The sequence below is a fragment of the Crassostrea angulata genome, chromosome 8 (assembly GCF_025612915.1).
Source record: "Crassostrea angulata isolate pt1a10 chromosome 8, ASM2561291v2, whole genome shotgun sequence".
NCBI classification, from domain to species: domain Eukaryota; kingdom Metazoa; phylum Mollusca; class Bivalvia; order Ostreida; family Ostreidae; genus Magallana; species Magallana angulata.
This window is the reverse complement of record NC_069118.1, coordinates 44,921,432-44,948,598: the sequence shown is the minus strand read 5'-3', so window position 1 is coordinate 44,948,598 and position 27,167 is coordinate 44,921,432. Positions and strand designations below refer to the sequence as shown.

General features: G+C 32.6%; 1 protein-coding gene across 1 annotated transcript; it reads right to left on the bottom strand.

Annotated features, from left to right (window-relative positions):
* Positions 1 to 18,412: 18,412 nt before the first annotated feature.
* Positions 18,413 to 26,462, bottom strand: LOC128160590 (protein draper-like). Its single transcript, XM_052823920.1, has 3 exons — positions 26,243 to 26,462; positions 19,512 to 19,649; positions 18,413 to 18,764 (listed from the first exon to the last, which is right to left on the bottom strand). Exons 1-3 carry the CDS (start codon positions 26,460 to 26,462, stop codon positions 18,667 to 18,669), a joined length of 456 nt encoding a protein of 151 aa, XP_052679880.1. The 3' UTR covers positions 18,413 to 18,666.
* Positions 26,463 to 27,167: the final 705 nt, after the last annotated feature.

The window sequence follows — 27,167 nt, the reverse complement described above, 5'->3', positions numbered from 1 at the left end:
TATTTTTAAACCCAAATTGAACCATCTGTAATCGAATTGTATATTCATCTACTATGTTGCATAATATTCTTTTTTAGCTATACCTAGCTATGACGTCATAATTGACATTGCCATTCAACGTTCAAGTTTTTTGACGTCACGTTACAATGTTACCATTATATAGCTTCTGAAGATTTTAAAATGAAAGCGCTTATGGTCAAGATCTAGTTAATGATTCCAGACTGTCTTTTTGGTGCAAGAACCATTATGAAGTCATAATTGATTTGATGATTTTCCCCCCGTATTTTACGGTTTTAAAGAAATTATGTAGAAAATAAAACAATATTTTGACATTCTTTATCTAATAACGGGAGAAGTAATCCCGGTACCAATATTCAATTTGACATCATTTTAAAAAAGAGGTCGAATTGAGCTTGTTTACTGTCATTTTTGGAGAAACTGTATGCATTCTAGATATATTTCATTAGTCAAAAATGGACAAAACTCTGATAGTTGTTACTTTTATCCTTCATATTTCATAGAAAATGATTGTTTAAAACATGATTTTACATTGTGTTGACCAAAATATCAAGCCCCGATACACCCTATGAAACAAAGATAGTGTTATGAAGCATCATTAAAAGAGTTTATATGTTGAATTTCAGAAACCTGTAGGCACCTTTCATTTACTAGATCTAGAATTTAAGCTATATTGAACGTTTTTCATGTATAAATAAATAAAGGAATAAATATATATATATATATATATATATATATATATATATATATATATATATATATATATATATATATATATATATATATATATATATATATATAAAGCGCTAGTGAATAGAAACTTTGGAACTGTTCATTTTCTTTTTCTTTTTTGATTATTTATACTGTGTGATGTCACCTTTCCCTCATTTTGGATTATATATATATATATATATATATATATATATATATATATATATATATATATATATATATATATATATATATATATATATAGACCCTGAAACATGCTACTACACCAGTTGCACGGTTCGGTTCGTTACGCTTTTTGAACGGTACGGTTCGCTTTGTGAACGGTACGGTTCGCTTTGTGAACGGTACGGTACGCTTTGTGAACGGAACGGTTCGCTTCTTGCACGGTACGCTTTGCAAAAAATAGCTGCACGCTTTGTGAACGGTTTGCGCGCTTTATTAATGAGGTAGGCGTGGCCTGAACGCTTTGATTTTTCTCGATATAATTTTGTTTAGTTTTTTCCCGATCTACTTCAGCAAGGTGGTAATTATGACAAGAATATTTTTTTTTATATGATATATTACAAAAGTATTTCAATCGATCTATTTAAAATCAGAACGTCTATCCGTTCCCCCGTTTTTGATACGTTGCTTGAACCGTGTACTTAGTGACAACCGGGAAGCGGGGGTATTTTTGATTTTGATTAGTCTGTTATTATTAGTATTTAATTTTAGATTAATCTTATCATTAAGATAGATTAAAAGAACTGTTTGACTTTAATCCAATATATTTGTGTTAATTCAGCGAGCTGTCGATAATTTTACAAAGCATCTTAAGTTTTTATTTCTATACATGTACTTGAGTTGAAGTCATTAAATACTTCTATCCCATTTAAAATTGCTATGATAAATTGCCCCGACTTTATTCCGATATTTCTTTAGTTTCCTTTATCGTTGTCTTGATTCTCCGCTAGTTGTTATTAAGGTCTTCCGTTTCCAACGGAAGACCTTATAGTTTTCGTACTGTTTCTTATTATAAAGGTCTTCCGTTTCCAACGGAAGACCTTATTGTTTTCGTACTGTTTATTATTTTTCCCCCAAATTTTGTGCACGCGATTTCTCGAAAACTACTCAACCGATCTCTACAAGTTTTTCACAGATGATGGGATATTATCTGAATTTTATATGTTTTTGAATTTTTTGTCGTCATCACTGCCAATCCGGATTTACGGTCCATTTTGTAATTTTTTACGACCAATTCTGTGCAGAGCTGATCTTAGAAACTATTAGAGATATGACTTTGAAATTTTCAGGATAGGTAGAGCATGGTTTGAAGTTGTGCACTATATAGTTGTTTTGCACCAGTGGCGCTATTCCGTGGAGGTCGCTCAGGCACGAAAATGGGGTACAGATTTCGAATTAAAATTTTAATTAGAGACCAAGAGATTCGTAAAGTCTATTGGAATAACTTGAAAACGATAAATATTTTGTTATAGAAGCAAAGTTGTTGATCACTACATTATCGATTTGAAAAAGTCATCGTCAGGCCCATGTTTGACGTAATTAGGGATTTTTATTCATTATCTTAAAATTTGGGGGGGGGGTGTTAATTTTGAAATTGTATCGATATTTCATGGTATCATTAAAAAAATAAAAAAATCGGACGGAAGACCTACTTCTTACTCGTAAGGAGGTCGTATCTAGTTAAGGTCTTCCGTTTCCAACGGAAGACCTTATTGTTTTCGTACTGTTTATTATTATTTTTTTTTTCCAAATTTTGTGCACGCGATTTCTCGAAAACTACTCAACCGATCTGAACAATTTTTTTTACAGATGATGGGAAATTATCTGAATTTTATATGTTTTTGAATTTTTGTCGTCGTCACTTCCGGTCCGGATTTACGGTCGATTTTGTAATTTTTTACGACCAATTTTGTGCAGAGTTGATCTCAGAAACTATAAGAGATATGACTTTGAAATTTTGAGGATAGGTAGAGCATGGTTTGAAGTTGTGCACTATTTAGTTGTTTTGCACCAGTGGCGCTATTCCTTGGAGCTCGCTTAGGCACAAAAATGGGGTACAGATTTCGAATCAAAATTTCCATATGTTTTGATCAGTATCTTTTTATCAGTTGATATTTTGACAAGACATATAGAACAAAAGGAGTAGAGAATCAAAAGTTCTATCCAATAAAATCAAGAAAAAGGGGCTGGCCCCTTTAATTAGGGACCAAGAGACTCGTAAATTCTATTACGAATAACTTGAAAACGATAAATATTTTGTTATGCATTATAAAAATCAAAGTTGTTGATCTCTACATTATCGGTTTGAAAGAGTCATCGTCAGGCCCATGTCTGACGTAATTAGGGTTTCTATTCTTTATCTTCAAATTTTTTCATTTTTTTTTTTGGGGGGGGGGGGGGGTAATTTTGAAATTGTATCGATATCTCATGGTATCATTTTATCTAAAAAATAAAATATCGGACGGAAGACCTACTCGTTACTCGTAACGAGGTCGTATCTAGTTATTATTATTATTTTTTTTTCCAAATTTTGTGCACGCGATTTCTCGAAATCTATTCTACCGATCTCAACCATTTTTTCACAGATGGTTGGGCGTGATCTAAACTTCATACATTTTTCTTAATTTTTTCGTAGTCACTTCCGGTACCGAATTGTCGGCCATTTTGTAATTTTTGACGACCCATTTTGTGCAGCTATAAACTCGGAAACCATAAGAGATATGAATATGAAATTTTCAGGATAGGTAGACTAAAGTTTGAAGTTGTGCAGCATGTAGTTGTTTAATGCCTGTTGCGCCATTTCTTGGAGCTCGCCTGGGCACGAAAATTGGGCACGAATTTTCAATCAAAATTTTCACACGTTTTGATTTATATCTCTTTATCAGTTGATATTTTGTTTAGACATATATAACAAAAGTGGTAGAGAATCAAAAGTTCTTTCCAACAAAATCAATAAAAAGGGGCTGGCCCCTTTATTAAGGGGCCAAAGCACTCTTAAACTCTATTACAAATAACTTAAAAACGATAAAGATTTTGTAATGCAATATAGAAGCAAAGTTGTTGATCGTACCAATACCTATTAGAAAAAAATATTGCCACGCCCATTTATTACGTAATTAGGGATTTTTAGGGGCCAAAGTACTTAAACTTTGACGCAATATAACTAGAATGTAGACATATTTTGTTAGACATGATAGAAGAGAAAATGTTTGAATTTATGATTTAAATCGATTCCACTTATCAAAACACGAATTCCTGTCCCCATTAAGGATCTAGAGGACTGGCTCCTTAAATATTCATACATTTGTATCTCAAAAATGATCAACAATATTAGATGGGTGTAAGAACAAAAATTGTTTGTATTCTTAAGACCTTTTCAAAGAAATCAAGAAAAAGGGGCTGGTCCCTTTTTTTTGGGGGGGGGGGGGGGGGCAAGAAACTCGTAAAGTCTATTACAAATTACTTAAAAACGATTAAGATTTCGTAATGCATTATAAAAGCAAAGTTGTTAATTGTAGCAATATCTATCTGGAAAACTCATTGCCACACCCATTTATTACGTAATAATGGATTTGTATACATTATCTGAAAGTAGGGGGGGGATAATTCTAGAATTGTATGGATTATTCATGGTATGATTTAAAACAGAAATCGCAAGGAAGACCTACTCGTTACTCGTAACGAGATCGTATCTAGTTATTATTATTATTTTTTTTTCCAAATTTTGTGCACGCGATTTCTCGAAAACTATTCGACCGATTTTCAACATTTTTTCACAGATGATGAGTCATATCATTTATGATATTGAGATGAAATGGGTCGAAAACCGAAACTGCCTAATTGACTTGGACATATCTAGTTCCAAAAAGTATTTTTGGATACTACTTCCACCTTGGAAGATGGTGAAATAAAATTCAGTCTCCATACCAAACCCACTGATTCTCACCTCTACCTCAAGCCATCAAGTTGCCACCCTCCCCATACTTTTAGAGGAATTCCTAAAGGATTAACTACCCGAATCAGACGAATCTATTCTTCTAATAATATCTTTGAAGAACAGAGCAGAATATTAAAATTCCATCTGCTATAAAGCCCACACAGTTAAATCTGAAATTGATGGGATTATTACAAAAGACAGGAAAACCCTTTCACAATACATAGAGAAATCAGACAAAAGCAGGGTTCCACTTGTCACTAAAAATCACCCCGCCCTTAAGAACCTCAACAGCATCCTTAGTAATAATCTGCCCATTCTTTACACTAACGAAAGAATGGCTGATCTTTTCAAGGATCCACCAATGGCTGCATTTAAACGCCCGAGGAACTTAAAGGACATGGTAGTGAGGGCAAGATTAGACAACCCGTTGCCAAATGGTGTTTTAAAACATGTTCGGATGCCAGATGCCTTTTGTGCAAACACAGCACCAACGCGGACAGTTTTAAAAGCGCCATCACGGGTCGCACCAACAAAATATTCGGCAACACTACTTGCCGCACATACAACTGCATCTATCTCATCAGTTGCAAAGTCTGCTCTAAGCAATACGTTGGTGAAACAGTTGACCTCCGCAGAAGGATCAACAACCTTCAGTATTGGTTATTGACCATCATCCTCATTGGACAGACGCGGAGAGGAAAAGCAAGGACAAGTTCTGGATGCACAGACTCAAATCATTAAGACCTGATGGCATGGACGAACAAATGGACTTCACCAAAATGAACGTCTCATAGCCATACATCACCTGACACCCACATAGTACATGTACATAGAATTAATCTTAAATCTAAACGGACCGTATTGAAATCACAAACCATGGCATTGTAATCCTAAACCATATCATATATTGCCTTAGATTCTCATTCGTCATATCATATCATACCATATCAAAGCATAGCATACAACATGATTTTTACTTGGTTTTAAATGCTTTCAGTTTAAAGAATGAATGTTTACTAGTATATTGCGCATGCGGAGTAGTTGGTAACTTTGACTTCTTGTCAATTTACTTTAAAATGTTTAAAACTTCTGTATACGGAAGAGTTTTTGTCAAAACTTCATAACATACCACAACATAACATAGCATAGCATACCATATCATTAAGTCCTGTGTTGTAGTTTATCAAAGCATAGCGTACAAATCCCATCGTATCTATAGATTTATCTATCACATTTCGAACAATTGATACAAGGAACACGCTGTTCACTACAAAAGGATAAAGTATTCGGGCTTAAAAATGGTGAAAACAGAACTGATAAAGCAAAGAATTGTTTTACTTTCAGTGGAATGTCTCGTGTAATGTGTTGAACAGTTAACATAAATTGTTGATTAGGAATCCTAAATGAATTCAGGAATTTTCAGACCAGTTTTGAAGAACCGAGATACCAGGGTATAATATCTAATATATTATGTAGGTATTCTCTCTGGCTGAAGCGTAAGGTACGTGAATTTGAACAAAAAAAAAGACTAAAATGTGTGTGTGTGTATATATATATATATATATATATATATATATATATATATATATATATATATATATATATATATATATATATATATATAATAAAAGAAAAAAAGCAACACTAACTGCAAAACATAAGCGCTTTCATCGTTAAAAATCTTCAGACGTTTGAAGATTTTTAACAATGAAAGCGCTTATGTTTTGCAGTTAGTGTTGCTTTTTTTCTTTTATTATATTTTTACCGGACACTGAGAAAATACTTTTGTGATTTGGATATATATATATATATATTCGCCTTGCAACCTTTTGTATAGAGAAAATGGAAATTATCAATCAAGGACATGTGTCTGCTAAAAGGGCAGCAGACTACCTTATTTTCTTTTGAAGTTTTTGTTTTTGAGCATTGCAGGTGAAATCCTAAGTTTGAAACAGTAACGTGGATTAATTCGTTTCTAAACTACCTTTTAATTTTTCCAAAATTAAGCATACTGTTGAAGATACAAAGAATCCCTAAGTGTGTTTTAATCTTTGTGTTATGCAAGTATGTGTAATTACAACGCACAATAGCAATAAATATTTACATCTACTAAGTATTATTTCCTCTATTTCTTACGAAAACATAATAGTTAATTCATAGCTCTATAGAAAGAGCCAGATTGAAATCTACACGCCCCGTTTATCGATTGGTCGAAATCTACAACGGCTGAAACTGACAAGATACTGACAGGGATAAAATGGACACGCCCTGTTTAACAATTGGTCGAAGCCTAGAGCAACCTAAGAAAAATCACGGACTGCACAAAATAATCATGATGATGTCAGACGCAACGTCTCACAGGCGACGATTTGGCTGTTTCTTTTAGCTTACGTACTTATGTACATTAACAGTAATTTAGTGAATTTTACTAACTTTTCATAATCAACTTATTAATTAGTTAAAAGAAAGATGTTAATATAAATAATAAAATGCTTACTTTGATGATTTATGCGGGTTATAAAGGTAGCGATCATTGCAGGAAAAAACAAATACATAATCTGCTAACGCGGGTTATGTATTTTTTCTGCAATGTCGCTACCTTCATATCCCGAATAAATCCCCAAGGAAAGCAGTTTATTTTTTAAACAACTTCAAAATATAATAAGTGAACGTTTCACTCCTATTTGATAAAAGGTTTTTTTTTTGTAAATTCATCTACTGTTGCTTTTAGTTATCGGAGTCAGTGTAAATTGACCGCCTCGTAAATATAACCTGAACCTCTCTCACATTCGGTTAAAGAAATAAAATGTAAAAATTGATCCTTTATGCTTTATTTGAAAGCGTCATCAAAGTTATTGTATTTAAGCAGTTTACTATTTTTTACTATTATTGAGCGAATGTGTCTGTTACACATCGTGGATCAACAACGGTAACACGCTCTTCTTTGAGGATTTATAGGGGAATCGGGAATACAATGGGCTAACTGTATTATTCAAATTAAAAAATAAAGAACTTCAACTTCTTTGGTTTCAGCAATATCAATTTACAAATTGCGCATGTGCTTTTCATGCTCCTTGTTGAGGGCATTTCGAAATTTCCCCTTAGTATATTTTTACTCATAAGGAGATGTTAATCCTTTGCCGTGGATCTTACCGTAGTCTTGTGTGTTGCGTTCAACTTGTTCTCAATATTCTACAACATTCGGATTTTGTGACAGCTTTACGGGATTTTGTTTTAATGATTTCAAACTTTAAAAAAAGATTGTTATTTGAAAGTATATTCAAGTTGGCGATTAATCAAAATTAATGTACATGTAAACTGGCTTCGTCTATTTTTTTAAATAATTAAATGTGATGTCCTGCTTTTCTAACCGAGTATAATCTACTTGGATTCTTTTCTGCTGGTCCTCCTTTAAAGTTGTGTATTGCATTTAATTTGATTTTGGTATCAACATCGCATGGATTTGAGTATAGCTTCATGGCTTGCGTGTAATATTGAATGTGAGTTTTTAAGATCGAACTTGGCTCACATTGCAGATACTGTAAATTCCTTATATTAAGCCTGTACTTAATGCCGCGATCCCTCTATTTTGTATCAGATCACGAGAATATAGATTCGTGGACGCGGAACATTTATCCATATATCCTATAGTTATCAACTCTCATAAAATAATTGCGAGGTTTTAAGCGAAGGATGCTTCTCGCGATTTCACGCGGATATAAATTTCTCGCGTTTAATTAGGAATTTACAGAAGTCAGATGTAAATGACACTGGCCTCAGCTCTCCTCAATAGTTTCCTGCCCTATAAACTAAGAGCTAGCATGCGTATCTATTAGAATTTGATTCAGTGCTGTTCCCTGCTGCGAAATCAAACATTATGTTTTGATGCTTTGTGATAAAAATCTGATGAATTCGCCTTGTTTAGGTTTGTGCATGATCATGTACATGACTGTATAAATTGCATCATCTAAGCTTTTTTTAAAGTATGCTGTGGTTTTAATTGTACCGGAAGTTTAATTTATGTGTGGTTTTTTTTTAAAGAAAGTTGATATCTTGCATTCACTACGTATTCCTTTCAATATTGCTATCACATGGAATAGGCACCAACTATAGATTGTATGCTAACTGCGTATAAAGTAAATGTCCCATGTTGGTGTTTTTATAATTTTGCAGTTTCCTAAATTGAACCTATTTATCGAGTTGTTTCAATTAAAAGATATAGACTATTAACTTTCAAATTTAGTCAACATCTGAACAAAGTGCATTTTTTAGCACTTAATCTTAAGTAGTAAAACTTAAAGGTTTGCCGCATTTGGAGACTTTTAAAACACATCACATAATTGAAAACCTTGACTTTTATTTGCTTATCTTTTTTTGTTATTACGTGCAATAGAAACTAGACTGTGTAAAACGGTCACTTATCGTTTTAAAAAAAACATGATATCATCTACGTACAATGCACATGCTGGCAAAATCCAATAAAATGTTGCAAAACACCCATCATTACCGGACACGCCAAATCATAGTATGAACAATTTATGTTTTTTGTCATATAAGTGATGATTCACTGAAATCAATTGCCAAAGATATTGATTTTTTTGAGAAATTAAAACTAGGCTGTAGGGTAAACTAATATATTTTAAGAGATCTTGATATGATTTGCCATCAAACTTTTAAAATTCCGTTCTTCGATTTTCTATTAAGAAAATTGTTTACTTGAATTAGACATTTTTAAAGATTGAGCAACCTTTTAAATGTTACATATGTTTAGGGCAAGTTATAAGCGAGCTCAAGATATAAGGGTCAAAATTTATTACTTTTGAAACAACTTCGAGTCTTTGTTTTGTTGACATATAATGTTTAGATTAAAATTCAACATATTTTTGGTTAAATGACTTGGGAAACTTTATAACTTGATTTATTGTGTGAACATAAATGATTTTATTAATTGTCATTGAAAGGTTGGGTCTTAACACTGATGTTTCATAGTCTTAGCTTATTGTTTTAAAGTAAGCAGGAAGATACCTTTTAAGGTCTTCCATTGGAAACGGAAGACCTTGTACTGATTATGATGGTAATTCATTATTGTTATTCTTCTTTTAGACGTTTTTGAAACCTTAATAACTCTTTTGTTTGTCAGCAAATTTCATTCAAATTTTTAGAGTGTATTATATATCATATATAGTTTTTAAGTAAATGAAAAAATCGTAACTTCCGGGAGTGAGATTTTAGGGGCATTCTTCTCCGGACATAGGCTCCGAAATGGTCTGTAGCAATTAATCCAAAGCTGGAAATCTTGAGAAAATTATATAATCGAAACCTATGGTTTAAAAATTACTAATTTTTATTCATTTTTTAACTTCGTAACTTTTATGTTTGAAATATTTTCTAAATACATGTAGAACAAAAGTTGTGCAGGAATTTAAGGGCATGAATTTCAGACCAGAAAAAAGGGACTGGCCCTTTGAATAAGGGATCTAGGCACCTGGTAAAGTTTGCTGTATAACTAAAAAAGGATACATGCTACGATAATGATGTCCCAAGGAAAGGTATTCTTCATTATCTTATCAATCTAGTTGTAATATTGTATTGTTTTGATATTGCGTAACATGACAGTTATAAACTTCACATGAAGACATGCATACCCGCTTTCGGTTTGCTTATAGAGAATAGCTCCCTGTGCATAATAGTGTTTTATAGTCGCAATCAATAATTTTCTTGTCTAAATATTTCCAACTTATCACAGACATGCCTTTATCTGTTTAACGATAGGTTTATCTCTTCAATACTCTGCAATCTGGGGGTTACATTAATACATAGAAAATACTGAAATAGGCATGAACTAATTTTCAAGAGTTCAAATTGATTTTCTAAAGCCCTGATCGGTCAGAAGTTAAGGTACTGTGAAAATGAGCTCCGACCAATATCTGTCAGACCCTGACAAGTGTAAGGAGAAGGAGGGTGGTTTTATTGAGACTGATTGACAATCCTTTCTTAACTTGAAACTTTAACGAAAGACCTTCTCGTTGCTTGCAACGAGCTCGGCTCTAGTTTTTATGTTTGACTTTACTATCATCGACAAAACTGAACACTTAATTTGCTCTCATTTTATTAATAAAAAAGAATAACATTTCTTCATCAAAGCCTTTAGTTTTCATTGTATTTTAAAGTAATGTAAAAGTCATTTACTCATTTTAAAGAAGTGATTTTCCCAATCATTTTCAATTTTCCATCATTGCCATAAGACCATTTGTTCTTATGCAGTTAAATCTTGTTGGTTCTGATGATGCTTATCACATTTAGGATGATAGAACTGCAGCTCCCCGGTTAGAAGGGTAAGAAGAACAACTTCTCCCGGATCCCGACTGCTGAGTCGTGCCTTTAAAATTATACGAATAAGGAAAAGTAGTAATTCAAAAGAAAATCAAGCAAATAATAAATGCATTAAAAGCTACAATGTTTCTGATGTCCGTTGATGGTATTAAGTTACACATAAAGTTGATTTAATGTAACATTGAAATACATGTAATTGAAAAAAAGTGAAGGAGATAAACGTTAAATTACTCATTCTATAATTTTTTCAGGATTAGAATTAAGGTTTTTTTTCTTTAAATATTTTAAATAAATTTTTTGATTACAGTTTTCTGCTAATATTTGAATTTAACTGGATCTTACTGGGGTCTATAAAATCTTAAGCAAAAAAAACGAAAAACAAAAAACAAAAAACTCTGCATGACTAAATGACTTACTGATTATTTTACATAATTAGATTAGGCAATAAAACAGTACATTGCAACACGTAATCTCTTACCAAAATGAATTGTTTCTGGCAAATTTGAAGCAAACTTGCCGCAAATTTTCGGCAAACTGATTAGTTTACCAAAGAACTTTAGAACTTTTTTTCCAAACTTTGCCAGTAGTAGCATTCTTCTGGTAAACCTCTTATATTTTGCTAGAAGTATACAAGACCCCCAATTATGTTTACAGCTTCTTCGCCAGTAGTGGCAAACTTTTGGCAAACTCCTATAAATTTGTCATTTCTTCTTTTTTCTGTTTTGTTTTCATCCTGAACCTGCCAAAGCTTTACCAGAAATAAGACTTATACAATTTTATACACATTCAGCACAGCTTAAAGACTGTCAATTATAATGATTGCTTTTAAAATTTTGTATATTTGTATAGAGAAAAAATAAATCTAATAAATATTTTCGGATTCAAGTTTATCTAAGATATACAGCACAGACTTAACGGTCTTGAAGAACTCCGCTCAGAATTACAAAGCGTGAAAGAAAGTCTGAGAGAGGATTTGTGGGGGACAGACGGCCTTAAACAAAAGATTGAAGATGTTGCTCAACAAGCAGAGGACACAGTGCAAAATGTTGAAACTATTCATAAAAAAAATTAAAATCTCCGTCGTGAGATTGATTTATTAAAGGCAATAGTCATTAAGCTTGATAGAAAAGTTAGCGAACAAGATAAAGAAATAATTGACCTTAAAAGCCGCTCCATGCGAGACACTATACTAATCCATAGATTCAAGGAAAGTTCCAAAAAAAGTTAATAAAATTAATAAACTATAATAATCATTTTATAATGAGTTTCTAATACATGTACTATGCTTTTCAATCAATTTACAAATACTTTTACTGGTGATTAACAAAAATATCTAATTTGTTAGTACGATTTTAAAATCTTAAAATTTTCAATGTATTAATAAAGAAGTTTTCCTTAAAAGAAAAAACAATGCTTCAGCATACATTTCATCGAATTAACGATTATTTTCAAGAACTAACTCTTGTCAGCGGTAATGATTTGTGCTTGGGTCCAAACACTGTTTCAGTTTCGGTTTGCCAGAGTAAATGCATAGGAGAGTTGATAAAATCAACTCTAAAAAAAGAAATCTAGAAATCATTGTTCTTTTATTTACCTCTTTGACAAAAGCACTAAAGACTTCGTCGTAAATAAAACGTAAATGTTTGCCTTATTCTAAGACTTCAAGAAACCATTAAATACACGTGTAATTGAAAACAATGACTCTTATTGAATTATCTACTTTATTACGTCCAATACAAACTAGAATAAGCAAAATAGTCTCCTACTGTCAAAGAAAACAGGATATCTTCTACGTACAATGTACATGATGGCAAATAGGAAATGCATTAAAGGTGTATCAAATCACCCATCATTAACTAACACTATGTTTAACAGAATTAACAGATATTTATTTTAAAATATGTATGAGAATTCATTCAGGTCAATTGCCATAGATATTTAACTTTAAAATAATAATAAAACGAGCAAAAGGGTAAGCATTTTTTATGGGACCTATTAACGATTTAAAATCAAACCTTTAAAAAATCTATTTTATGATTTTTTGAAGGAAATGGTTTACTTTGGCATTTTGAATGATTGAGCAAAATATTAGCGTTACATATGTCAAAAGCAAGTTACATGTATAAGCGCGCTCGGGTATAGGAGTAAATGTTTTTTTTTTGTTTAGAATAAAAGCATTGTGTCTTGCTTTTGTTAACAAATATTGTGTGAAATAGAAATCACTATTATATCTTTGATTAAATACTTTTTGGTAAAAATATAAACTGATTTGTTTCATAAATGATAATATCATTGAAAATTATCTGGTTTAAGTTATGCCAATATTAACTATGTATAAGTAGCAACAAGATTTGAAACCTGTTTACAAACCAAAAGTTTATATACTCTATATTTTGATTTAATCTCAATACAGATTTAGCGGATATATTAACTTTACCAATGTTGAAAAAACAGAGACGAATGTAGCTGAGGACCTAACTGACACTCCTATTGAAAGAACATTTGAATTAACTCTACAGTATGCTGCAGCTATTTTTTATTAAAGCAAAACAAGAAGTCTTAACAGAAATGGGAAACAGGTACTATTGAAATCGTCCTTGATGTATTGTTACAAAATATATCACCTAAAAAAGTAGGATCAGAACGCAATGTTGTTTATGAATGAATGAAAGAAGGCATTGAACAGAATTTCCGACTACCAAAGAGGTCTTGGAAAAAGATAACAAGATACAGTTTGTGTGTGGTGTTCTCGAAATTTGCTCTGTAGAATTAAATGATTTGGAAGTAAATCCACGTGTAAAACTGAAATTACCATTATCTCTAATTAAATTTGCATTAAAGAAAAATGACTAGCAAAAAAAAATATCCGAAAGCTGTTTTGCGCTGTGCTAATACATCATATAAATTTCCATCAGTTTTTAAAAAGTGACAGCTAGAAGCACCTATTCCCTGTCCTAAAGAAACTTAGGGAGTTGACCGGTCAGTTGAACCATGGCTCCCCTACCCCGAGTTCAATGAAAAAGGGGGCGCTTTGTTAACAAAAGGGATTGTCTGTTCTCATAATTTCACCCACTTGCGAGTGCGCACCTGCACCACGAGTGTATATGGAGTTTCATCCGACGCTAGCTAGGAGAGCTTGCGCAAGATCAAACGAAACAATTTTGAAAGTTCATTTAGTTGAAGATTTGATCGATAAACAGCGTGTTAAGGTAATAATTTATAAAAGGATGGAGCTATTTTTCTGTTTCCCCCTCTGTTGGTAGATACATAAAAGGCATTCCAATAATTGCCTATGAGGGGATTTTAATGGATAGCGACACAAAGTTAAAAATGTTCACAATTGTTTGGTTATACAACTGAAGTCTTGCAGCGGAACCACAGTAGGTATCAGGCACTGTGCCCAAACAATCGAGTATCAATCAAGGCCAATGTTGTTCATTGATTGATGTAAGGTGTTGTGGAAGTTATGACTTGTGAAATGAATCAAAACAGGTACATTCGACATATGAAAAAGTTACATTTGATCGAGGCATTGTAAATGCATAAAAAAGTTTATCCATTATCTTTATGTTTAAAAAGAGATTCTGTATGAGGACTTCAAAAAACAGTGGAATTTATACCGAACACGAAGGAGAAAGCGCAGCACATTACTGAACAAAGAGTTAGAAACGTTTTCTTCGATGGAAAAGAAAATAATTCAAATGTATTATTTTTCATTATTTTTTTATATTTAAATTCAATTCTAATTTGGCTTTGTCCGACTTTTAGAACAAGGTTTCATGTTTACATAAAATCAAACGTTAAAATGTTCTTAATCTTTTGTAGAGATTATAAATTTGATTGTGGACGCCAACCAGTGAAACGAAAATTCAAGTTTGGTAATATTTCGGAACCAATGGCGACATCCAGGGGAGCTCTAGATCTGTCCTACGACAGTGGCACTGAAAAGACAAACATCGTTGCCACAAAAAGAGTTGATATTAATATCTAAGACTCAAAACAATCTTTGTAAACTTGAGAAAAAAAAAGACCATTTGTACAATTTTAATGTAATTTTTTGTTTCAAACATTCCTGAAATAAAAAAAATGGTCATAATAAATGAAACATGACGAAAATAAAACAATAACTCCTGAATTAACATAGGTGACATCCTCATAACATTTATACATAATACATGTACCAGTATACTGAAGGCATATGATATACATTAGAAACAAGCAACTCAACAGTTATAAATCTCTCGCTGATATTGATCAACATAAACGAATCTAAGTTATCTAAATGTAAATCTATGAAAAATTAATATCTGCTTGATATAGCAAAAAGTACCGCCAGGAAGATAACTTATTATTAGACTATCTTTTCCGCGTTTTTGTAGTTCGCTTTTGAATGTCTCTCAAAAATATATTGGTACAAAAAGCTTTTTCCACAACCACACGGGTACAATTTAGTTGTAGTGTGCTTCCTTTTTATGTGCATAGATTTTTTTCTCTGAAAATGAAACGTTGCAAATGTCATATTTTGATTCATTCGCTTTATTGGCTTTACGGTTAATGAAATGATTTTTCAAATGCTTAAAAACGCCATTTCATTTTGTGCACATTTCCATAGTGGATGTGCCTTCGTATGATTGACGATGTCTTCTTAGAGCAAAGTTGTCTCTAAACCTCTTTTGACATGTGTCAGACACCATCCCAGATTCTTTAGGCTTGAATCTTATATGGGAATCGAATGCTTTGAAATGTAGTTTACCCCACAGTGTGGGCAAAGCAGATTGGTTGTGCGTGGTTCATGATTCTTTCTTTTCCTTGCCAAATTGAAGCTGCAAGATTATGTTTCACCACAATTCGTAATGATGACCACCTCCCTGCCTGAAATCTTTAAACCCATAATTTTCGCGAAAAACTTACATATCTTGTCTACAAAATCATGAATTCAGTTTTTCCTTTCAAGTGTGTGGGGGTAAAAAAGATAATTTTTTTTAACATTACAGATGTATATGATTTAACACCTATACATCCGTTTTGGCCCTGCCTTAGAGTCAAAACACATACTCCAGGGAACATGAACTTTAAAATTTTAGTAGAGGACTTCCTGGTTAACATATTTTTTAAGTCAGTTTCTCATACAAATGTGTGAGAATAGGGAAGAAGATTTTTAAACATTATATTCATTAACACTTTATTGCCATATTTCTAAGATTGTTATTACATTTTAACTATATGGCCATATTGGCCCAACCCTAGGGCCTAAACCCTTCATCCAGGGCTCATGAATTTCACAATTTTGGTAGAGGGCTTCATGGATATAATAATCATGCATTTAAGTTTTTAAATATATATGGGAGTAGAGAAGAAAAGTTTCTAAGATTTAATACATTTTTACTCTATGGCCGTATTGGCCTCACCCTAGAGCCAGAACCCCTAACCTAGAGGCCATGAATCTCACAATTGTAGTAGAGGGCTTTATGGAGATCATAACCATGCAACCAGTTTTGTCCTCACATGTGTGGAAGTAGAGCAGAAGATTTTTGAAAATTTGGCTTTTTGGGGGCATATTTGGCCCCACATGGGGCGCCTCTTGGGTGGTAGAGTTATGAATTTCATAATTTAGATTTTTCTTACCACAGATATGCCTCACACTAAAAATAGTAGCAATAAGCCTTGTAGTTTATAAGAAGTTAAAAATTGAAAATTGTTAACTCACGACGGACGACGCACGACGACTGACAAAAACAGTTAGCAATAGATCACTGAGTTTACTCATGTGACCTTAACAATCATTCAAAACATTTTGAAATTAAATTTTGAACAAAAGAAATATTTAAAGAGTTTAAAATGTACAAGAACTTCTGCTAAGATTGAAGAAAGAGTAATGCCCCCTACCCCTTTGCCACATGATTTCGCCCCCCCCCCCCCCCCTCTACGCCACTTAATGATTTTTGGTCAAATGCTTTACATTTCATTGTTGTTTGTAGCATTTGAAAATCAGAAAACTGATTTTTCTTACATAAAGAATGTTTTGGTTATACAAAAGCAGATTTTTTGTCGTGAGAATCACATTTTTGTTTACCAAATCGACTGAAAATAACATTTTTGCCTACCCTACCTATATAGTGTCGAGATGTGTTGGGTATTTCAAAAGAAATCTAAACCCCTCTTTTGCTAGTGGTAGATTGTTAGTAATTGTTATCTTCCGTGCAATACTTTTGGTAAACAAAATTTATTTTTATTACACGCAATTACTCTTTGAATACTCACTAACCTACTTTCTCCGCTTCGTAATTGCTGCCCCGTGTTATATTGATCACGGCCCCGCATGTGTGATTTTACACGGCGATATCTTTCTTGTATTTTGTCTTCTTAAATATAATTTATGTTAATGATTTGAACTGAACAAGAGACTTAAATCTAAATCGCTAAAAACATATATTGTCTCTAACCGGATCTAAGTTTAAAGGTCAAACAAATTAGCTTTGCTTGTGTTGAAACGTTACCTGAGGTTCTATACATTATGTTTACAAATTGATTTTTAATCAATTAAAACGAACCAGTAAACATTTAAAGCCCGCCCGTTTATGCTTTTCAATATCATTATATCCGGTTACATTGTGTAGCAGTTCTTTTTTACCTGCGTAACAAAAATTGAAAGTTAAATTTCCGATAAAAATATCGTCTCCAACCGGATCCTAGTTGAAAAGTGTAGCTTATCATGCAATAAAAGAACTACAAACAAAATAGCTTCGCTTGTGTCACCTGTGATTCTACAATGTATAGGCAAATATACTTAAATATTCTAGATAACAACACCTTTTTCTTGTACATATTTTATTAAATAACTGACAGAAAAAATATTCCCTATTTTAATGTTTACGTGTATTTTAAAAGCTGAAGAACAAGCAGAAGAAATCCACCTACATTAGCTGAATAAAGAGTTCAATGTTTTTTGGGGGGACGGGGGTGGGGGGGGTTTGTCTAGCTATGATGTTTCATATGCTGTGCTGGTTTGTTGCGAAGTAAGCAAGATGCAGATTATTCTGCTACTTTTTATTTAAGATTCACTTTATTTCCACTGACAGAATTAAACATTTCCATGATATTTGGGGGTTTCAGTGGCAACTTCTACGACGATGAAACCCTGTGCCAGCATTCAGTACAATATAATGAAAATAAGCTAAGTTATCGTACTCTGATTTTGATAAAGTATTTTTTTAAGTTGTATTCATCATCTTTACTTTACTGGTACTTTTTCATTACATTTTTTGAAAACTATTTGAATTGAAAACTATTCATTTTTTTTTACAGTTTTGATGTTTAGCATGGTGTCATCTACACTCTTACAAACTTTGAGTTTATATGAGTGTAAAGAAAACATTGTTAATTGTGTATCAGGATAAACTTTGAAAAGGTAAAAAAAGGTTTTCAATTTCCCCAAGCATTTATAACCGACAAATTGTGGTCTAAAAAACATTTTGCTCTGTAAATTTTCCAAAAAATGAACTATTTTCTCATAAAAAGTTTATTTGTTAAGCAACACATATGCCATCTAGACATTAAGAACTACTTTTTTGTTTATGTATATATTCTATCATTGGCAAAATAAGGCAATTTGTTTTATATATTGATGACTTTGAGGATGCCTATTACATAAGGGACGATAGAACTGCAGCTACACCGGCTAGTAGGGCAATAATAACAACTTCTCCCCTTACAATATCAGATCTCGACTGCTGGGTTGTGCCTTAAAAGTAAAAAAAAAAATAAAAATTTAAAGATAGAAATCTAGCAAACAGCAAATGCATTCAAAAACTAAAATATATAACAAAATTCATGTAGAATATGTAATTTGATGGGAAAACGTTAATGCAAGCTAAATGTAACCCATCTTTAAATGATAATGAAAGAGCTAAGTAATCGTTCAATGCGTTATTACAAGTTCTATTAAAATATTGCTATTTGCACCTTTCTGAATTTATTCTAACGATTCTATTTAAGTCTTTAAATATTCTTGTATTTTGGACATATATTTTCTCTTGAAATTACTGCTCTTTGTTTTAAAGTTTTGAATTGCGATTTGATTCAACTTTATTTGTTGGTTCTTTTTATTCTGTTTCGATAACAATCTTCACTTTGAATTTTGAGCCAATTAGACCCTACATGTGCCTATAAAATCTTAAGAAAAAAGCATGCTTAAAGAACTTATAAATTAAAAATAATAATAAATCGGATTCAAACCAGAGTTATTTTATTTTGGTTGAATCATTTTAGCAGACCGGAAATGACATTCCTCGCCTTTGCAACACAATACAAAGCACAATACGTCATTCAACAACCCTTATCATAATTTTTTAGTAATTTTCTATAGTTTTCGTTGTGATTGATTACAAATATCATCTCTGTCTTTCATCAAATTAAAAACTTTATTGTATCTTTGAGTTTCATTTTTAGAATTAGCATTAAAACGAAAAACAAAAAGAAAATAACTTACTGTCACATTTTTCTCCGTAGAATCCGCTTTTGCACCTGCAGGTTGTTTGAAATGATCCATACTGATCCTTGTAAATCGCACATTGTCCATTCTGACAGTCAACTTCATTATTGTCGAACGGACTGCAATATCCGAGATCTAAGATAAAAAGATATTCTATGAATTAATAATTTCGCTTTCTTTTCCAATCCGTACATAGAAACATAAATTGGTGATACCGAAACATAATGAAATCAAAATTCAAATTGTATATCCTTTTCAGGAGTTTGTTCGTGACAACGCAAACATGAATAGTTATTAAGGTCTTCCGTTTCCAACGGAAGACCTTATTGTTTTCGTACTGTTTCTTATTATTATTTATTAAGGTCTTCCGTCTTCAGCGGAAGACCTTACTGTTTTTCTACGCGTTCTCATTCTTCTATATTATTATTTTTCTTCTTGGTAGTCACCCTTATTTTCTCAGCCATTTCTCAATCGATTTTATTGATTTTTACAGGGATGATGTCTTAGGTGAATATCTCTTTGCATCTTACTTTCTGTCTGAAAATTCACTTCCGCTTCTGAATTATCTCCCTTTTTCGTGAATTTTGGAACATGATATTGTTCACGCATCTCCTCAAAAACTGTTATAGTTAGGGACTTGAAATTTATATGCAAGATAGAGTGGTTATGGTAGATTTGCTTGCTTGTTTTAGATTTGACCAGAAGTCATCATCCTTGAAGCTCGCCCGGAACTGAAAATGTTGATGTTAAATTTTTTTGAAAATTTGTACGAAATTTGAGATTTGATCACGAATATCTTTCTTCTCATCAATATTTTGCTAACACATGTAGAGCATCAAAAATTAATCTATAAAAGATCTTTCAACTGACACCAAGCAAAAGGGGCTGACCCCTCATATAAGGGGCCAAGAGGGGTCTAAAGTCTTTTATCTATATCTCTTTAATGAAAAATATTTTGTAATGTATTATAGAAGCGAAAATGTGTATCTTCCAGTTATCTACCTATATTTGTTAAGAGTTTTCTGATATGTTACATAATATGGATTTTAAAGGGGCTAGAAGTCCAATATTTTGATCATTTATTTCTTAAAAAGGAGAAATATTTTGAAATGCATTATTGAAGAGAAGATACTCAGAATAATATTCGTAATAATATTTAACCACCAAAGTTTCGTTTAATGGTCCTTATAAGGAGATAAAGAGTCGGCCCCTAAAACAATCTTTCCCTAATATCTCAAAAACAGTAACAAATTTCTAAACACTTGTTGAACAAAATGTGTTTAATATTAAGGGACCTTTCATTGATATCAAGAAAAAGGGGCTAGCCCCTCAAATTACATGATAAGAGGGATCTAAATGTTTCAATCAAAGCTCTTATACATATATCAGAAACAAAACAAGGGCGAGAAGTCCAATACATTTATGATTTTTTTGTAAAAGAAAAAGAGGATATAGAAATTGAAGAAAAGAGTCTGTTTAAAATCAAAGGATTTTTCATTCTATTTCCAAATCATGTTTAGCTGGTAAATAGCAAAATAAAGGTCAAGCATGTATCTCAAACTCTAGTGATATTGGGAATTTAGTATTTTCCGTTTAATATAGAAGTCACCGACCACCGCCCCCCCCCCCCACCCTTCATAAAATCATTTAGTTTTTCTGGCCGGATTTTACTTGATCTTTGATCTCGGACCTTTAATTTCAACTTAGTACCATTCTAGATTACCGCACTAATTACCAGACCAATTCTTTCATTATTAACAGAGTTATGAACTTTTTGGCATTTGAGTTTTAATTTTCGTGTTTGACATGTACTGTAGAAAAAAATTCTAACTCCCGAGCCCTTCACTCAATCCTCATGAAATTTTGTGTAAATGTACCTCGGACCTCATTCTGTTTTTCTGCCAAATTTGCAGCGGGTTGAACAATTAAGAAGAAATTTCCGATATCAAGCCGCGAGTATAGCCTGTACGGGGACTTAAAATTTACACAGTGCAAGGGATGTAAACAGCCGCGTAATATTTCTGTTGCATGTATATTTCTTGTTTTCCGTTTAGTCTGTATCTACAATAGCGTGTGAACTACTTATGAATGTTAGAACTGTGGAAATTACTGTCATCAATTTTTTTATGAATAAATTTACGTGTTACTGATTTCGTTATTTCTACATTTATAAGAATTTTATCAATCCTGTTGATATAAAACAGTCAAACATAATAGTAAACGACACAAAAAAATCTCTACTCTGAAATACATGTGTAAAATACATCAGTCATTGTTTTAGGACTTCCCCTAATTGTCGTTAACCGAATCCGAGATCCACGCCTCAAAATTCTACTTTCGATTTATTTACGACGAAAATCAAGCTCGGTCCTTTTCATCCCCCTCCAGACACAAACACGCATCAATATTTCAAATGACCTCGCACTGTTACCAAGCCTGAGTAGTGAAACATCTTACACGTTGTTTTTCCACTCATACAAAAATTCAGCTCTTGTCCAGGGCGGAAACGCCCCAAATTCAAAGAGAAAATCGGGAATTATTTCGCGTCAGCCATGTTTTGACGTGAACCTTCGATGATGAAATATAGACTGGCAATACCTGTCTGATATGTGCGATATATATTTCGTACGATAGAGACAGAGGACCAGTCTACGATGAAATACTGTTATGACACATGCAAAGGCTGTGTGTTCGAATCTCGCCGGAGCCAAGATTTGTTCTTTCTCTCTATTTCCTTCTCTCCATTTTTTTTTGACTTTCTAACTAAGATATTCAAAATAAAGGGGTTGTTGGACTGAAGTACAAGTTGAAAACACTCGTACATTAAGATTTTGACAAAAACATTCTTTAATATTAGGGTCTTCCGTCTTCAGCGGATGACTCTTCTATTATTCTATTGTTTCTTTGTCACTTTTCTATTATTTCACTTATTAAGGTTTTCCGTTTCCAACGGAAAACCTTATTGTTATTGCTTTGTTCCTTTTTCCCTATTCTTCTATATTATTATTTTTTTTCTTACAAATTTTGTGCACGCAAGATCTCGAAAACTACTCAATTGATTTTAATGAAACTTGTCGATCTAATAGATGACGATGTGAACCGTATTGCAAATTTTTTTTTATTGATGACGTCACTTCAGGTTTTGAGATATAGTCGTTTTGTCGATTTTCAGAGAGGTATTTTTTCGGCAGGACTCCTTTTAAACTATAGCAGACATACACTTAAAATTTTCAGTGATGGTAGACGGAAGATTGAAATTGTGCATAAAGGTTTAAAATCATTTCGATCGCAAAAAGCGCCGAAGCTCGCCTGGACCCAAAAATTGAGATTAAACAAATATCATAATTTTTTCTGGTTTTCTTTGTTTATCTCTTTTCTGAATAATATTTTGTTAAAACATATAATGTTTAATTTTTTAATATTTATAAGACCTTTTATTTGATATCAAGACAAAGGGGCTGGCCCTTCAAATTAGGGGACCAAAGGGCTCTCAAGTCTTTCATCTATAGCCCCTTTACTGAGATATATTTTGTAAAAGATTATAGAAGCAAATATGTTTATCTTACAGTTATGTATCCAAGCAGTGTCATGATTTTATAATGTGGTACGTAATTAAGGTTTTTAAGGGGTCAAAAATCCAAAACTTTGATCACCGATATCTCAGAAAGGAAAAATATATTTTGAAATCCAGTATAGAAGAAAAGATACTCAAAATGATCTACTAAACAATATGGATTCTTCAAAATTTCGTTAAACGACCCCAATAAGGAGATAAGGGATCGGCCCCTAAAACGCTCTTTCTGAGATATCTCAAGAATGGTAACTAATTTCTATACACTTGTTGAACAAAATATCTTTAAAAGTAAATGACTTTTCATTTGATACGAGGAAAAAGAGGCTGCCCCTCGAATTAGAGATCTAAATGTTTTCAACCAAAGCTCATACATCTAAAACAAAATAGTATCTGGCCCTTAGAATGTAGACCTTTGTCTTAGCCGTTAAATAGCAAAACCAAGGTCGTACATGTATTTTATGTTATAAAACACACGGAAGACCTCCTCGTTGCTCGCAACGAGATCGTGTCTAGTTATTATTATTTTTTTCCAAATTTTGTGCACGCGATTTCTCGGAATCTATTCAACCGATCTCAACCATTTTTTCATAGATGTTAGGGCGTGATCTAAACTTAATACATTTTTCTTAATTTTTTCGTAGTCACTTCCGGTACCGAATTGTCGGCCATTTTGTAATTTTTGACGACCCATTTTGTGCAGCTATAAACTCGGAAACCATAAGAGATATGAATATCAAATTTTCAGGAAAGGTAGACGATAGTTTGGAGTTGTGCAGCATGTAGTTGTTTAATGCCTGTTGCGCCATTTCTTGGAGCTCGCCTGGGCACGAAAATTGGATACGAATTTTCATTCAAAATGTTCACGCGTTTTGATTTATATCATTTTATCAGTTGATATTTTGTTAAGACATATATAACAAAAGAGGTAGAGAATCAAAAGTTCTTTCCAACAAAATCAAAAATAAGGGGCTGGCCCCTTTATTTAGGGGCCAAAACACTCGTAAACTCTATTACAAATAACTTAAAAACGACAAAGATTTTGTAATGCTTTATAGAAGCAAAGTTGTTGATCGTACCAATATCTATTAGAAAAAATTATTACCACGCCCATTTATTACGTAATTAGGGATTTTTAGGGGCCAAAATACTTAAACTTTGACGCAATATAACTAGAGAAGTAGAAATATTTTGTTAGACATCATAGAAGAGAAAATGTTTGAATTAATGATTTAAATCGATTCCACCTATCAAAACACGAATTTCTTTCCCCATTAAGGATCTAGAGGGCTGGCCCCTAAAATATTCAAACATTTGTATCTCAAAAATGATCAACAATTTTAAATAGGTGTAAGAACAAAAATTGTTAGTATTCTTAAGACCTTTTCAAAGAAATCAAGAAAAAGGGGCTGACCCCTTTAATCAGGGGCCAGGGCACTCTTAAACTCTATTACAAATAACTTAAAAACGATAAAGATTTTGTAATGCTTTATAGAAGCAAAGTTGTTGATCGTACCAATATCTATTAGAAAAAAATATTACCACTCTAATTTATTACGTAATTAGGGATTTTTAGGGGCCAAAATACTTAAACTTTGACGTAATATAACTAGAGAAGTAGAAATATTTTGTTAGACATCATAGAAGAGAAAATGTTTGAATTAATGATTTAAATCGATTCCAACTATCAAAACACGAATTTCTGTCCCCATTAAGGATCTAGAGGGCTGGCCCCTAAAATATTCAAACATTTGTATCTCAAAAATGATCAACAATTTTAAATAGGTGTAAGAACAAAAATTGTTAGTATTCTTAAGACCTTTTCAAAGAAATCAAGAAAAAGGGGCTGGCCCCTTTAATCAGGGGCCAGGGCACTCTTAAACTCTATTACAAATAACTTGAAAACGATAAAGATTTAGTAATGCATTATAGAAGCAAAGTTGTTGATCGTACCAATATCTATTAAAAAAAATATTGCCACACCCATTTATTACGTAATTAGGGATTTTTAGGGGCCAAAATACTTAAACTTTGACGCAATATAACTAGAGAAGTAGAAATGTTTTGTTAGACATCATAGAAGAGAAAATGTTTGAATTAATGATTTAAATCGATTCCACTTATCAAAACACGAATTTCTGTCCCTATTAAGGATCTAGAGGGCTGGTCCCTAAAATATTCAAACAATTGTATCTCAAAAATGATCAACAATTTTAAATAGGTGTAAGAACAAAAATTGTCAGTATTCTTAAGACCTTTTCAAAGAAATCAAGAAAAAGGGGCTGGCCCCTTAAATTAGGGGCCAGAGCACTCTTAAACTCTATTACAAATAACTTAAAAACGATAACGATTTTGTAATGCTTTATAGAAGCAAAGTTGTTGATCGTACCAATATCTATTAGAAAAAATATTGCCACGCCCATTTATTACGTAATTAGGGATTTTTAAGGGCCAAAGAACTTAAACTTTGACGCAATATAACTAGAGAAGTAGAAATATTTTGTTAGACATCATAGAAGAGAAAATGTTTGAATGCATTATTTAAATCGATTCCACATATCAAAACACGAATTTCTGTTCCCATTAAGGATCTATAGGGCTGGCCCCTAAAATATTCAATCATTTGTGTCAATGATCAACAATTTTAGATGGGTGTAAGAACAATAAATGTTAGTATTCTTAAGACCTTTTCAAAGAAATCAAGAAAAAGGGACTGACCCCTAAATAAGGGGCCAAGACACTCGTAAACTCTATTACAAATAACTTAAAAACAATAAAGATTTTGTAATGCATTAAAGAAGCAAAGATGTTGATTGTAACAATATCAGTTTGATAACTCATAGACACACCCATTGATGACGTAATAAGGAATTTTTAGGGGATTAAAACATTAAATCTTCAATGTGCTGTATGTGAAATGTGAGTGGAAATTCTGATATTGATATTTTAATGGTATCGTTTGAAAAATTGAACGGAAGACCTCCTCGTTACTCGTAACGAGATCGTATCTAGTTTATTTTTATTTTTATTTTTTGTTGTTGTCTTTAGAATTTTATACTTGACATTATTCTCCGAATAGAGTCGTCAAATGAGTAAAGCATTCACTTAAAATATATCAATCAAAATTATTTTTCTATTGTTATCAATTATTCCTAACCTATACAAACTGTCGCTGCTTGACCTTCTCTAGTAATATCCGGTAAGTCCATCTCATCGAAACCCTCTTCACACTGGCATTGAAAAAAGCCATCTAGACTTACACAAGCAGCATTGTCTGGACAGGCGCCCTGATCTTCTGCATTTTCACATGAGCCAAAAGCGTTAACCGAAACTAAGTGAAGAAAAGAGCAAAGTAAAACACACTGAAATATTAGCATTTTGTCAGCCGTACTGTAATTTTCAATTAGATGTCAACCAAACTAGCACAGCTACAATGTAGCAATATTGTGACACCAAGCTCTACATAGCTTTAAAAATACCTTTAACGACAGTGACGAATGGAAAAAAATGAATTAGTCTCTTACCATTCATACTTGAATTCCTCTATATAGAGATAAGACGACATGTAAATTGAATATAAATTTACACATGAATAACATTTAACTGTGTGATTTTGATGTACTGTATACTGTTTAATGAATCAGGTTATATTTCGATTGCCCCCACAATTAAATAGAGACATCTTTTGCTTACATTTAACCAGCTTTGTTGTGATCGTCTTCGGTCAATCACTGTTGTGTCCATATGAGGCATCCGGCAAATGCTTCCACGTGCGCACACATTCCGCTTGCATAAGTAGTTCTTATAAAAACTTGAAAACTTGAAGTTTGGTTTAGTATTTATATAGCATTTTACTCGGTTTTATTTCAATTCATTTACCTTAAGAGATGCAAACATACATAAAATTCAGTTCGACCTGTTAATTCAAGAATGCACATTTTGTCTCACGCGTTGGAATTTCGATCGAAAGATTCATTCAGTAATGCAGTAGACCTCGATGAACTGACCTCAATCATAAGAAGATGCTCCATGAACTGACCTCGATCTATTGATGTTGCATAATAGTAGCTAGAAAGACGGCT

Coding starts and splice junctions, on each gene's coding strand:
- LOC128160590 (XM_052823920.1), bottom strand. CDS start 26,462: ATGCTAATATTTCAGTGTGTTTTACTTTGCTCTTTTCTTCACTTAGTT. Junction 19,650..26,242: donor AGCAGCGACAGTTTGTATAG/GTTAGGAATAAT, acceptor TTTTTATCTTAG/ATCTCGGATATTGCAGTCCG. Junction 18,765..19,511: donor CTACGGAGAAAAATGTGACA/GTAAGTTATTTT, acceptor TTTACTTTTAAG/GCACAACCCAGCAGTCGAGA.